At 30.5% G+C, this 16,226-nt stretch overlaps 1 protein-coding gene across 4 annotated transcripts; it reads left to right on the top strand.

Moving 5' to 3' along the window:
* Positions 1-358: 358 nt before the first annotated feature.
* SERCA (ATPase sarcoplasmic/endoplasmic reticulum Ca2+ transporting SERCA) lies at positions 359-15,715 on the top strand. Of its 4 annotated transcripts, none has more exons than XM_065511130.1 (9): positions 4,047-4,247; positions 6,839-6,985; positions 7,075-7,175; positions 7,294-9,465; positions 9,544-9,659; positions 9,733-9,969; positions 10,040-10,157; positions 10,305-10,422; positions 15,122-15,715. In XM_065511130.1, the coding sequence occupies exons 2-9, from the start codon at positions 6,868-6,870 to the stop codon at positions 15,148-15,150; spliced, it is 3,009 nt and encodes a 1,002-aa protein (XP_065367202.1). In that variant the 5' UTR covers positions 4,047-4,247; positions 6,839-6,867; the 3' UTR covers positions 15,151-15,715. The 4 variants fall into 4 exon arrangements, with proteins under 4 accessions (XP_065367201.1, XP_065367202.1, XP_065367203.1 ...); XM_065511131.1 differs by lacking the exon at positions 15,122-15,715 and adding an exon at positions 13,344-14,820; XM_065511129.1 differs by lacking the exons at positions 4,047-4,247; positions 15,122-15,715 and adding an exon at positions 359-516 and having other exon boundaries at positions 10,305-11,868.
* The last annotated feature ends 511 nt before the right edge of the window (positions 15,716-16,226 follow it).

Here is a 16,226-nt window from a genome sequence, read left to right as displayed (position 1 = left end):
GCTACAGGAATGAAGAATATATGCATTCATATTCTTAAAAGCAAGAACAACAAAAGCATCAGCTAAAAGCACACTACTAGCCACCACCAACCAAATATTTAGTATAAGCAAGCAGCAGCTAGCCTGGCTGACTTTCGGGCTGCCTTTGCTCGCTGTGGTCGCTTTTATTGTATTGTATTTGTTGTTTTTGTTGTTGTTGTTTTTGTATTATTTCAATGTTCTATGTATGTACAGATGTACAATCTGTATGATGATTCTTTCTAATATGCTAAAAGTATTTTCCCGGGCAGTAGAGAGTTTACGTCTGTCTGGGAATTTTGCCAAAAGCAACAAATTCTGTAATTCAGATAGACACTCTCATCAAGCACTTTCTCCCTGTGTTTAGTCGCCGTCGATCGTTTCAAAAGCGCGATCTTTTCCTTAGTTCTTAATTTTTTGGCTGGGCCAAAAAATACAAAAAAATAATAATTATATAAAAATTTCGGTTCGCACAGCATTTTAATAACAATTATTTTTGTAAGTTTCAACTAAAATAATTGTAATAACTTATAAAAAAAACAAAACAGTCTAAAAAAACCAACAAAGAACATTACAAAAGGATATTAAAAGTGCTGCAATTCCTGTACTAGTTTTTAATTATAAATACCTACTACATACAATTATTAAGTGCTTCATTATTATTGGTTAAGAATAAAACTAAATCAGAAAAAAAAACTGAAAATGCCTCAAAATTGCCGTTAAAAACAGATGAAAAAATAAAATAAATTAAACAATAACGGGATACATATTTAAATTGTCAGTCAGGCAAAAGAAAAAACTGAGAAGAAAATTATAAATGAAAGTTAAAGCAAAAAATAAATAAATTTTATTAATAAAAAACAATATGGATGGATGGATTATAATAATAAATATGTACATACATATGTATATGAAGAAGTTGTTATATAAATTGTTTCATATTTTGTACAAAATGTTTTAATTAAAAATGTATGAATGTATGTTTGCACAGTACATACATCCATATGTACATATGTATGTATGGATGTAAAATTACGTTCTTAAGATGTAAAATCATGCGTAATAGATAAATATTAGTTATTTTTGTAGTGTTTGAAACTATAATAATTATATTTCTGAAAAGAAAACAAAAGAATACTCTATAAATTGAAATATCTTAAAGAAATTACGAACATTGATACATTTTATTTCAATATTTACACATGTAAATATGTATACATATGCATCAGTAATGCTAATAAAGTGCTTTTTACGGACTTTAGAAAGGCACAAATATTCCAAACTTTCAGAGAAAAAGCTAATACTTCTTTCATTTTATATTTGTTGTTGTGAGATTTGCTCCCAAATTATTGGCATCACTTATTTCTACACACACACTCTGACACTTTTTAGAAAGACTCTCTCCCAAAATAAAATTTAATAAAAAAAACAAAAAAAATTAAAAATAAACCATCATATATTCAAGGTTTCTTAAATCTTTCAATACACACACTCATGTATATGCTTGTTCTTCATTAATTTCTATATATATAAATGATATATTTTTATATATATGTATGTATGTATATATGTACCTACTAATTTAGATTTTATTTATGTACATATATATTTATGTATATATATGCATGTGTATGTATATTTGTCATTGCTCGTCGAAAATTTTCGAGGTGATTTGAGCAAAAAAAAAAATTAAAACGCTTAAGAAAACACAATTCCGATGTTTTAATAATAAATTATTATTTCTTTAATGAAGAAATTAAGAAAATCACCTTAAAATTCAGTTGTCAAGGCATATCAAAATTTTCATCTACATGTGGATGTGTTTGTATGTGTGCCTGTATTTATATATAAATATGAAAAGAGGTAGAAAAAAGTGCTGGGATTTTTTGATGAGTATTTTTTTTTTGGTTTTTCATATTTTCTTATTACATAATAACAGATATTTTTGGCAAAATTATGAACATAAATTTGTATGAGTGCACATCCATCCATCCATACATACTCTCTATATACATATACATAGCATAAGTTTTAGTTAATACGTAAATAATTATTTACAGAGCAATAAAACAAAGACATCATATCATCATTAATCTTATATTGTGTCAATCAATTTGAAAAGTTACTCTTTAGCAATTAAAGGGATGTCAGAATGTAGTTCATATATATTTACCTAAGAATAATTAAAAATGTATTACATACATACATCCATAGAACCTAGAAATTAAAACATCTGATTAACCCATAATTTTATTTACGTAAAAACTAAAACAGGTACCCATTGTGTTATGCGTATGTGTGCGTGTTAAATGCCCGGGAAAAAAATCTGTTAAGAAAAACACCTGCTATTCGTTTTTAAATGAAAATAGGCCAGCTCACTTTATTTTGCATGTGTTCATCACAAATGTTATAAACAGATTTTGAAGCATCATGACAAGTGATATTTTTACATCTCCATATAAATCTTAATCATATTAGGTCAATCACTTTTTTTTTTATAATTTTTGTTAAAATTTGAAAATGAACATAGATAATATGTTTAACTAGGACATAACAAATTAAATGTATTAGTTTTTGAGGGTTTAACAAAATGTTATTTAAGTTTTCTAAAATCAAATTCGCAAATATTGGCCATGGAATACAATCACATACAAATTAATAATATTCATACGTACCTATGTACGGTTTGAAAAATGTCTTCGATGCTTTAGATTTTTGTTTCAAAATTATTCGTATAAAACGGTTGTTATTATGATCTATCGCTTAGTAATAATTTTTTTATTATTATTATTATATAGCTCAATGGGCCATATATAGTTAACAAAATTGCATATAGTAGTCTAGATGAAGATGAAAAATCCAAAATAAATTTCAATTGCACACTGTATCAATTTAGTTATAATAAACAAATTTAGCTTTTAAAGATATGAGAAAACTATTCAAATGTGTTAAGAAATTTTGGCAAATGATTTAAGGAGCTAACGCACCTTCTTAGGATGCGTTATGGAATTAGTTTTCTCATCTTTAGTTTTTTTTTTTAAATTGGCAAAAGCTTTAGAGACCAAACATCTTCTGAGGAACCGTTCTAGAACTGATTCTTTCAAATGTGATTTTTTTTAATTATCACGTTTGTAACTAGTTCCTAGAAGCTTTTCGTTTAATAAATAAATGGAATTTTTAAATTTCCAATTCTTGTAATTGAAGTATTAATTACAATATGTAGATTTAATCATATAATAACCGGGTCAACACCAATAACTACCCCTTTAACATAAACATAAGATGGAAATAAAGTTCCATTAAGAAATAGAAAATAAATAAATAAAAATTACTCGTGGAGACGGGGTAAGAAAAAACTTATTGAAATTCAGAAATTAAATTTTATCATGAGAGAATACAAATTGTAATCCATAAAAGCAAATTAATATGGAGAAAAATAAATTGAAATTCAATTTAATCTAGAGAAAATACAAATTGAAATTGAGTAATCGTGAAATTAATAATATTTATGAAATTTTTTAGTTAATATTTTCTTACAAAAAAATTATGCTCAATATCAATTTAAGTTTTCTCAATATCATATTGTATTTATCAATTTCCATTTTCTGAATATTCATTTCGATTTCTTAATTTCAATTATTTTATTCTCAATATAAAATTGAATTTGAATTTTTGAGATTCAAATTTCAATCATCATAATTATTTATTAAGCCTGTTTTAATTCTCTCAAAGAAGATAAATCAAATCAGAGCAAAGTCTATTTTAGGGTAATAATTTAAAAAAAAAATTCTATAAACTAATTTTTAAATAATAGTTTGAAAAGGGACTATTTTCTCTTATAACTATTTTGTAATATTTTATGCAAAAAGAAAACGAAAAATATATGTACACTTTATATATAGGATTTAAAACAGAGTTGTATTTAAAAGTGTTATATTTACTACGAATTGTAGTACAATTACCACACATTTTACTTAAACCTTGTCATGCAAACTCTATATATGTAGTTTTGACATGAAGAATAAGAAGAAGAAGAGGCACACAAGAGGAAAGCAAGTCACTGAACAATAACTAAATTTGAAAAAAAAGAAGAAAGAAAAGTCAAGAGAAAATCGTCAACATTTTGCAAATCATAAGTTATATTTTATACAATAAGAAAGTTTACTAATAGAATAAGTGAAAAAATATTATAACAGAAATTTTATAAATATATAAAACTACAACAACAGGTATTTAATAATCTTATTGAATGTTTATAAATCAGGGGAAAAAATATAATGGCAACAACCAACACATTTATTCAAGAGCTTGTTGAGACAGACGACCGACTGACTACTTTCGCAATTTCGAGGGAATTTATTGCATTTTTGTCCTTTTTTATTTTTTGTTATAAAAAAACAAAAGACATTTCGAAAAGTGTCGAGTGATTTGTTTTTAAAATAATTTAACTAACAATTTATTAATACAAAAAAAGCCACAATAGAATGCGCAATAATTCACTCATTGTATGCGGTTGGTTTGCTTTAGAAATGGTAGACAGAAATTTACGTACATACATTTCGTTCGGCAGCAGTAGTTCAGGGTAAGCGGCAAATAAGAAATAATAAAGACAACGTAGACGACGATTTGGCAAACAAACGAATGTACAATATATATATATATTTTTTTTTTTTTGCAAAATCTCTATGTTACACGTGTTCTTTTCGAAATGTTACCAAGTCATCTATTACATGGCAGGCAGTAAAATTTATACATATTTTGAATTTAAATAACTTTCTCAGTAAAAAAGTAAATATTTAACTTTGTAATTTAGTTTTAAACAAATGTAGCAAATGCGCTACATATCTCTATTTAATTAATATTAAAGATAACAAGTTTATTTGTTCAAGTTTTTCATCGGTCGGTCGTAGCTGAAGCAGATAGATATCCACTGATAGAAAGAAGAAATATTTTAATTATTTGTTGCACATACTTTTTAAATTGCTTCTTTAATTATAGGTATTGAATAAATGTTGACTAAACATTATTTAATTAGCAGTTAAGAATATTTAGTATGCGTGAGTGATGGCGCTGTAATCTTTTTTTTTTAATGACAACTATTTCAATAAAGATAAGGGAATTATTTTCCTAATTTGCAAAGTCTTATCAATAAATTTTTACCTCAATAAGAGAATAGGCGTTTGTGTGTGACAATCTAGTTTATATATGTATGTAGTCTATGAATGGGGTCACCACACTAATTTTCACTATTCCCATTTGGGGATATGTAGATATGTTTGTTTTTCAAGATACATGTTTGTACAGATGTAGGTAGTTGCTTTTAGTTGTGCCTTCTTTATATTTATTTCTAAAAAAAAACATTGTATGTACGTTGCATATTTTTGTTTTACTTACTTTTATCGCACATTAACCTTTTTTTGTTTCGTAAAGATTTAGTGATATAATTAAAAAAAAAATTATTAATTTTAATCACCGCAAAAATTTTCAAGCTGAAATCGCTTACGTGTACCTATGTCGATGTAGGTATTTTTTGTTGTTGTTTTAATATAGGTATATGTCTGAATGTATGTTAAACATTCTAATTTCTTTTATTTTGGGACAGACCGTTGATAAAAAAAAAGAAAACTGCATAAATCATGAACACCCGGAAATTTGATTTTTATATACATATTAGCAATCCATTCTGTTATAAAGTTTTTAACGAAAATTTGTCTATTGAGGCCTAATATTTGCTGAAAATTTAATAATAAAAAGAAATTAATTGAAAGTGAATTCTAAGCATGTCACTGGTGAAAATATGCAGTAAATGGCATATTTTGTAGACACAGGATGCCCAGTAGTATCGCAAAGTACACCACCATAGTGTGGAGGTTACAATGCGTTCATGCTGATGTTTTTAATGCCCTAAAGTATTAGTTCAATAGCCAAGCTGATTTAACAATGTCCGTTCGTCTGGCTGGCTGGCTGTCCATGTAAACCTTGTGAACAAAGTAAAAGTCGCAATTTTTTTCGGCCCAAAGACAAAGTCTATTAAATCTGGTTGAAATCGGTTCCTTATTTTAACCTAAAACCCGATACAAATTGAAATTAACCTCTAAATATTTCAATCCATAATAGACCATAGGTCCCAAACAATGCCCACTTCCTAGAAATACCTTAAATTCAACACAAATTAGTTTCACATAGCTACAATTAATTCACACGATCTAATTTGATGAAGATCGCTCCATTCGTCATAGCTTCCATATAAGGCAGACTTCTGATTTCGATTTTGAATGTGAATCACAATTTTTAAAAGTATGTAGAAGTAAAGTACATCTTATACCTATTTTAGAATGTGTAAATGAGTCATTTTGTCAAGTGAAACCCTATACATTTTTCCCCCAGGGATATTAATATGTCGCTAAATTTGGGTCAGACTGTCATAACTCAAAAAGTTATGACTAAGTTTATGTTTCATAAATAAAATTTGGTCCAATGTATTATTAAAGTTGAATGAGAATTAGAATTTAAAATTTAAACGAATTTTAACATTTTCAAATTACAAATTGCAAAGTACATATCCTGTTTATGTGGTTATTTTAGAAATAAATATTAAAATTTTTATAAAACTATAATAATCACCCTTATCGTGGTTGTCGTAAACGTCTTACGCCTACGACTGTTTCGTACTAGATTAAAGATAAAATGCAAACTGTTTCTTTAATCTAGTACGAAACTGTCGTAGGCGTATGACGTTTACGCCAACCACGATAAGGGTGAATGTTATAACAATATGGATATGTATATTAATTTTTTCAATATTTATATGTACTTGCAGTTACGTTAAGTGCTTCTTACCGCTAAGCCATGGAAGACGGTCATGCTAAAACCGTCGAACAAGTATTACAACACTTTGGTACAGATGGAGAAAAAGGTCTTACTCTTGACCAAGTAAAAGATAACCAGAAGAAATATGGTCCAAATGGTAGGTTTTATTCTTCGATACGTCCGTTTGAGAGTTGAGAATTGAGTTGATTTTAATGTGTTTATTGTACCTTCTTTGTTGACTTACAGAGTTACCTACTGAAGAAGGCAAGTCTATTTGGCAGCTCGTATTAGAACAATTCGATGATTTGTTGGTCAAGATTTTGCTTTTGGCTGCTATTATTTCATTTGTAAGCACATATTATCTATCTAAAAAATTGTTTATTTTTTTATTTTATTTTTGGTGAAAATTTGTATTAATTTGTAATTGTATTCTTTAAAATTTATTTTAAAATGTGTGGTTTGTAGGTTTTAGCACTTTTTGAAGAACATGAAGATACGTTTACTGCATTTGTAGAACCTTTAGTCATTTTACTTATTTTAATAGCCAACGCTGTTGTCGGTGTTTGGCAAGAGAGAAATGCTGAATCTGCTATTGAAGCCCTTAAAGAATATGAACCTGAAATGGGAAAAGTTGTCCGTCAGGACAAGTCAGGTATTCAAAAAATTAGAGCGAAGGAAATTGTACCCGGCGATATTGTCGAGGTGTCTGTCGGTGATAAGATCCCAGCTGACATTAGACTTACACACATCTACTCGACCACCTTGCGTATCGATCAGTCCATCTTGACTGGTGAATCGGTGTCTGTGATCAAGCACACTGACGCCATTCCCGATCCACGCGCCGTCAATCAAGACAAAAAGAACATTTTGTTCTCTGGCACCAATGTTGCCGCCGGTAAGGCTCGTGGTGTTGTTTGCGGCACTGGCCTCAACACTGCCATCGGTAAGATTAGAACCGAAATGTCCGAAACTGAGGAAATCAAGACTCCATTGCAACAGAAATTGGACGAATTTGGTGAACAATTGTCCAAGGTCATCTCTGTTATTTGCGTTGCCGTATGGGCTATTAATATTGGTCACTTCAACGATCCCGCCCATGGTGGTTCCTGGATTAAGGGTGCCATTTACTATTTCAAGATCGCCGTAGCTTTGGCTGTCGCTGCCATCCCAGAAGGTTTGCCAGCTGTCATCACCACCTGTTTGGCTTTGGGTACTCGTCGTATGGCCAAGAAGAACGCTATTGTCCGCTCTCTGCCCTCCGTCGAAACCTTGGGTTGCACCTCTGTCATCTGCTCAGATAAGACCGGTACCTTGACCACCAACCAAATGTCCGTCTCTCGTATGTTCGTCTTCGACAAGGTTGAAGGCAATGACAGCAGCTTCTTGGAATTCGAATTGACTGGCTCCACCTACGAGCCAATTGGCGAACTTTTCCTTAATGGCCAACGTGTCAAGGCCTCCGAATACGATGCATTGCAAGAAGTTTCCACCATCTGCATCATGTGCAACGACTCCGCCATTGATTACAATGAATTCAAACAGTGCTTCGAGAAGGTCGGTGAAGCTACCGAAACTGCCCTCATTGTGTTGGCTGAAAAAATGAACCCCTTCGGTGTCAACAAGGCCGGTTTGGATCGTCGTTCTGCCGCCATTGCTGTCCGCCAAGAAATCGAAACCAAGTGGAAGAAGGAATTCACTTTGGAATTCTCTCGCGATCGTAAATCCATGTCTTCATACTGTGTACCCCTCAAGGCATCTCGCCTCGGAACCGGACCTAAATTGTTCGTTAAGGGCGCTCCCGAAGGTGTTTTGGACCGTTGCACACACGCTCGCGTTGGTACCTCCAAGGTTCCACTTACTAGCGCCTTGAAGGCCAAGATCTTGTCTTTGACTGCTCAATACGGTACTGGCAGAGATACATTGCGTTGCTTGGCTTTGGCTGTCGCTGATAGCCCAATGCGCCCCGATGAAATGGACTTGGGTGATTCCACTAAGTTCTACCTCTATGAAGTCAACCTAACCTTTGTCGGTGTCGTCGGTATGTTGGATCCCCCACGTAAAGAAGTTTTCGATTCGATTGTCCGCTGCCGTGCTGCTGGTATCCGCGTCATTGTCATCACCGGTGACAACAAGGCTACCGCTGAAGCTATTTGCCGTCGTATCGGCGTTTTTGGTGAAGATGAAGATACTACCAACAAGTCCTACTCTGGCCGCGAATTCGACGATTTGTCCCCCGCTGAACAAAAGGCTGCCTGTGCTCGTGCTCGTTTGTTCTCCCGCGTAGAACCCCAACACAAGTCAAAGATTGTTGAGTACTTGCAAAGCATGAACGAAATCTCCGCTATGACTGGTGATGGTGTCAATGACGCCCCTGCCTTGAAGAAGGCCGAAATTGGTATTGCTATGGGCTCTGGTACCGCTGTCGCTAAGTCTGCCGCCGAGATGGTGTTGGCCGATGATAACTTCTCTTCCATTGTGTCTGCTGTTGAAGAAGGTCGTGCCATCTACAACAACATGAAACAGTTTATCCGCTATTTGATCTCATCCAACATTGGTGAAGTCGTCTCCATTTTCTTGACTGCTGCTCTTGGTCTTCCCGAAGCCTTGATTCCCGTACAATTGTTGTGGGTCAACTTGGTAAGTGGCAATTCGCATTGCAGTCGCCAGAAATATTAACGGTATTTTGGTATTAATTTGTGTCTTGTTTCACAATAGGTTACTGATGGTCTTCCAGCTACTGCCCTCGGTTTCAATCCTCCCGATTTGGACATCATGGAAAAACCACCACGTAAGGCTGATGAAGGTTTGATTTCCGGATGGTTGTTCTTCCGGTAAGTTTAAGATTTGAATTTATAATGCTGTTGTGAAAAAACTTACTGACTGTAATCATCTCTGTATACACAGTTATATGGCTATTGGTGGTTATGTAGGCGCTGCTACCGTCGGTTCCGCTGCCTGGTGGTTCTTGTTTGCTGAATCTGGCCCTCATCTAAACTACTGGCAACTCACTCATCATTTGTCCTGCTTGGGTGGTGGTGATGACTTCAAGGGTGTCGACTGCAAGATCTTCAGCGATCCCCATGCCATGACCATGGCTCTTTCCGTATTGGTCACCATTGAAATGTTGAACGCCATGAACAGGTAAACATTTCTTAATAAAACAAAAGACATTTCAAAGTACATGTGCTAACGATTTATTGTTTCTCTCTAGTTTGTCTGAAAATCAATCTTTGATTTCCATGCCCCCATGGTCCAACATGTGGTTGATTGGTTCAATGGCATTGTCATTCTCATTGCACTTTGTCATTCTCCATGTTGAAGTACTTTCTGTAAGTGAACATTTTTTTTATTTTTTTTTTTAAATCGTGACAAACTATTTACGTATCTCGATTTATATAATACATAATACTAATTTATATTTATTTTACAAATTTCTCTCTCTCTCGTACTCTTCATTCTTTTTTCTCTACTCATAGACCGTGTTCCAAGTGACACCATTGGGTACTGATGAATGGCTAACTGTGATGAAATTCTCAATTCCCGTAGTTTTATTAGATGAAACACTTAAATTTGTTGCTAGAAAGATCGCTGACGGTGAGAATCCCATTTATAAAGTGCACGGGATTATTTTAATGTGGGCCGTATTTTTTGGCCTTTTGTTTGTTATGCAGTCTTAAATAAAATAAGTTTAAAAATAATAATAATAATACTACACTTTTTAACAAAGCCCTCTAATTTTAAACAATAATCATCGTTATGCATACCACTAATAATTTCTTATCTCTTACGCTTCTTTATCCTTTTTTTTATATATATATAAATACTTTTAAAGAAAAAGAAAATGGAAATTAATCATTTATGATGATACAAAATGAAAACAAGAAAATCAAATCAATCCATTTACTTATTTTATTATTTTTCGTTTTGTTCACTCTACTAACTAAATAATAAGCTTTAATATAATCTGAAAATACCGGAAATATTTATTTTCTCATCATATCCGATATCTGGGGATTTCATGTGAATGATTTCCGTTTTGTTCGGATTTGATGATTTTACATAATCTATTGATTGCTTTATTGTTTATGAATGTTTTGAATGAATCTCTCTATGTAATTTCAATTTAGCTTCTCATACATGTGTTTTTTATTTTAATATCTTTCCTTTTGTAACTTTTTTTTTGTATTTTTTTTTTTTTGTTTAATTTAATTAGTGCAATTTATTCCCAATTTTCTTTGTTAAAATTCATTGGTTTTTCATTTCAAATAATAAGATTTATTGTGCAAAGGAAAAGGCTTAAAATAAAAGAACTATATTTTTTTTTGTTTTATAAAAAAAATCTACTCCTTTCAATGTACATAAGATCATACAAAAACCAGCAATATTCTTCACATTTTCCAAAAAAAAAGAAAGTAAAAAAGTAAAGAAAAGAATTAGGTTTCCATTTATTGTTCTAATTTTAACATTTATTCGGTACTTATCAGAAATTTAATAAAATTTAAAATAAATTATAATAATAGTGCATCAAAATATAAAGAGTTATTAACACTAACAACATTTTTAAAACAAACACCTAGTTAGTGTTCCTCTGATGCAGGTTTTACAAAAAACAAACAAAAAAACAAATTCTTTAAAGTAAATTGAGCATTTTGATTAAAACCTGCACATTTCAGTGGAACATGCCAAACTTGGCAAACTATAAAATAAAATGTTGTTACTGTTTTTGTCATAAACTCTTTATTAATACATACATACATATTGTAGGTTTTAGAAGTATTATTGTGACTTAAATATGATATACATACATACAAACATACATACATATATAATATATAGAAATAGCCTTCTGATAATGAGAGAATATGTTTTAGGAAACAAACAAAACAAAACAAAAATAAATTAAAAACAAGTAAAATTAGTTTAAATAGTGGTAATTAACAAACAATGTAAATTATTTAAAACAAAACTTTCATTTAAGGATCTGCATTACATTTTAAACGAATACTATGGATAGAAAAAATAAACAATCTGAAATTGTAACGTGTTTGCTTGCAATGAAATTTCAATTAACCCATCATTGAAACTCGAAACTAATTTGTATGCATTTACACAAAGACTCAAAGACTAGTTTAATAAACATTTATTTATCATTTTATTTAAAATACAACGTTAGATCAAAAATTTAGTTCATTTGTTAGAAAATAAATACAGCTAGCTAGCTACACGTTGCTTCTCCTTGTGATAAACTTTATTATTATTATTTTTATATATACATATATATAGAATAGTGTTATTGCCGTTCCCAATAAACATGTTAAATAATTCCTCTCATCTTTCCCGATGTAATTACATGTCGAAAATTACATTACGAATAAATTTAACAGTAGGTGTATGCACGTCAGTGAATGCGTAATAGCTGACGTAAGTAAGAATTCTTCGAGAAATTTTCTTGATGCAAAAACTTGTTAGTTTTTATTAATAAGTTTATATGCACAAACAACAAAAAAAAAGTAATTAGGTTTCAATATAAACATTTACAGTTTATATTTCTGGAATTATTGAGACTTAACAATTAATCTTGTCATTTTAAAAACAAGACAACACAAATTACTGAGTAAATACACACTTAGATAGTGCAAAGTTATTTTCCACAGACATGCTATTTCAAATTGGGAACGTGAATACTTTCAGAGTAATTTCGATATACATATGTGTGTTGTGAGCTCGGTATTTTTAAACAGTTGAATGTTAAAGTAAAGTTAATTAATTGGAAGTCATAGATCGGAAACTTTCCTGTCGAAGACCTAACTCAGTCGTGAGAAAGTAAAAATAACACTTGTATTTATAACAATACTCAAAACATAGCTACATTCACTAGTTAACTATATTTATTTTTGATTAAATTTAGGGATTTAGAAATGCAGGAACGCTTTAGCATATCAAATTCATGTATAATCTTAGTTTGTTGTTTTTTCTGTAATGTATAAACACTTTAATTTCCCTCAACAGCGGTTAATTGAAATTGCATTGTGTATCTATATTTATTTATAAAAACTTAGCATTAATATATTTTGAAATGATTTTTATATAATTTCTAACAAAAAAACAACCATTAAAAAAAATGTATTTTCCAAAGTGCTGGCCTATATTTCTACACAAATGACACAACCAAAAACTAATCTCAGAATGTTGACCCACAACGAATGAACGCTTTACAACTGTTGCAGCATTATTTACAAAAAAACAAAAAAACAAGTCGTTAAAACACTTGAGGATGATGCAATGATGTCCTAACCTATTTTATAGCGCTCTCTATTGTTCCCAACAGTCACACATAAACGATTTAAGTGGAAATTGCAATGCTTGGAGAACGTAATAAAATGGGTTAAATGAATGAATGGTTTATTATCGCTGTACTAATATACATAAAAATGCGTATTTTTATAGAGTTATTATTTATATCTGAATATTATTTAATATTTTATTTTCTTTCTCCAACCATTTCCCCCTTTCAGTTAACCCCGACTTCCATTAACGATATAAGGCACATAAACAACCCAACCCCGATGTATTTCATAAAACCAAAAATTTAAATTATATTTTTTCTAAGATGCTAGCTGCTTAAGTAATAAAACAGATACCAAAAAGGCAACGGAAAAACACGAAAAAAAAACATGTCATTTCATTTTACAAATTCGCAAAATACAATAACAATTCGATTATATATTAAAATATACATACATACAAAATACTCACATACATACATATATAATATATTATAAGAAAATATGTACTAGCGTTAATTACTCTTGGTGGTATATTTGCAAGAGTTGCAAACATTCTATATTATTTTGCTACAAAGCGTGAGTTTAGTTTTCCGAATCCGAGTAAGGTTTTGTTTTTAAAATGAATTCACAAATTTTCGTGATCGATATAAATTCCGAATGCTTCTTAGATTTCTAGTAAAAACTCGCTCCTTAAAAATTTCTATACATTATTCGATATCGAATAATGGTATCCCAAAAATAAAAAAAATCGCACTTTCGATTAAGTATTTCTTCGTAAACGAATACGAGAATTAATCATCAGATGATTTAGTCGATTTACTTTCGAGTAAAAAATCGAGCGATTTGTTGTAGAACATCAATTACATATTCGTTTTGGAAAATCATTCGGTTTTGAAATAATTTATTTTGGCGGCAAAACAATTAGCTGTTTTAGTCTTGCATGTATGCTAGACCCCCAAGGGGGTTACTCCCTAATTCGAATTTCGAATTACAATGTATTTTACCACACATTTTCGAACATTTTCGTTTTCGGATTGAGTTTCATATAATTTTCATGCTGTGACCTAGCAAACTGTAGTATTTTTGATAGACTTCCAAGGTTTGCATGCTTTGCAAAGGTAGTTTTGTACGAAGAAGTTAGTCTGTAAATCGAATAGTTTTTCAAATGACAATTAAAAATTCTAATATGAATGAAACTAAATCGAATATAAAGGGTAATATTATCAGCCCAATTATAAATAAAAATTCCCCGGGAGTTTTTCCCCTTTTCTCATTTTTCCTACTCAAATTCAATGGGAAAAAACTCCCGGGGAACAAACTCCCGCGGAATTTTTTATTCATAATTGGGCTGAATATCATTTTAAGTGCAGTAATTTGTAACTAAAATTAAAATAGTATAAATAGCAGACAAAGCAAGAGATACCTATGGGGGCTACTCCCTAATTCGATTCGAAAGGAAATCGTTTCGAATTACAATGTATTTAGTACACAATTTCGAACATTTTCATTTTAGAATTGAGTTACGCAGTAACCCCCCCCCACAAATTTAATTGAAGGCGTGGCAATTTATAGTGTTAAATCTAAATAAATAAAAATCATGCATCTTGTAAAATTTGCCATTACTATATATACTACTACATCCATCCGTACATTATTATCATCCTACTATTATTATACATAGAAAAGGTAACAACATAAATATGTATGTATAAATATCAAAACATCCAGACTCTTGCTAAACCATACAGTAGTTGAAGAGTAAATGAATGAATTAATTAATTACACCTGCGTTTACACTGTTTGCAGTTGTTTTTCTCTATCTCTCTTGTTTTTCTTAAAAAAAAACTCCATTCTCCTTACAGCTTTACCCCTAATTCCCACCCACAGCGAACTTATGCCAAAAAGGACCCAAAAAAAAGTTAATCGTTATTTGATTTCATAGTTTTAGCTGAATATAGAAATTTGAAATTAATATGTATTTAAATTTTATCCAAAACATTTTATAGTTCCTGATGTTGTCATTGACAAGTGGTGATCTATATCTCTGATTCGATCAGCGTATTAATCCACAAAAACAAATTTAAACTTATAAGTGAATCTACTACAACTACTTCTACTTCCTACAATACAAATAAACATAAACAATTTTGTTGTGTAACTTAGATGATCCGCACCAGTTTACAAACCCTGAGGAATAAAGAATTTACAAAAGAACTAAATAAAAAAAAAACAAAAAAACAACCAAAACAAATAATGAATAAAACCAAAAAACAAATAAATAAATAAATATATCTTTATCTATCTTTACCTTTAATAATGTTGAGTGTGTGTATATATGTATGTACAATGTACTAAATAAATACAATTAACGATCCTTAGTTGGAGCAATGAATAAAAAACACCAAAATAAATGACAACAAATATACTGATGTACATATACTATACTATATATACTCATTTATAGTGAAATTATATTTTATTTATTATAAATATAAACAAAAGTATTCGCCAGAAAACAAAGTAATTCAATAAATATACATATATACATATATGTTAATAAAAATACATATATGAAAAATAAAAAAAAAAACAAAATTAAATGTGTTTTATTTATGTATGTAGATTAAAATTTAACGATATTATATCTTAAAATAGTTTTGTATTATCCAGGCATTCATTATTAGAATATCAAATCAAACATATTTGACAATTAAGTTAAATATGTAGTCCACACAAATTTGGAATATTTCAAAATCATATTTTAAGTTAATTTGAACTTCTAGTCAAATTGTTTATCTATGGTTTTAAATACTGTTGGTCAATTCACAAGGTCTCTTATCAGTCATAATGTCCTAATATATCACGACTCCACAGCTCGGCTTAATCGACTCTTAGGCATTCGGCGCAGGTCTCTGCTGGTTGGTTACGATAACACAATAAACGGCATACAGAGTAGTATTATTTTAGGACATTTTTTGCTTGAAAAACAATAAAAACCATTGTGAAATATTAGGACATTATGACATGATAAGAGACCTTGTGAATTGACCATGTACATTTATAAAGATTGATTTAAAGGTTAACCAATCATATGCTAATAATCAAAGAAAA

This window comes from Calliphora vicina, chromosome 5 (genome assembly GCF_958450345.1).
Source record: "Calliphora vicina chromosome 5, idCalVici1.1, whole genome shotgun sequence".
NCBI classification, from domain to species: domain Eukaryota; kingdom Metazoa; phylum Arthropoda; class Insecta; order Diptera; family Calliphoridae; genus Calliphora; species Calliphora vicina.
The sequence above is the reverse complement of the archived record's forward strand: the minus strand, read 5'-3'. Positions and strand labels throughout refer to the sequence as shown.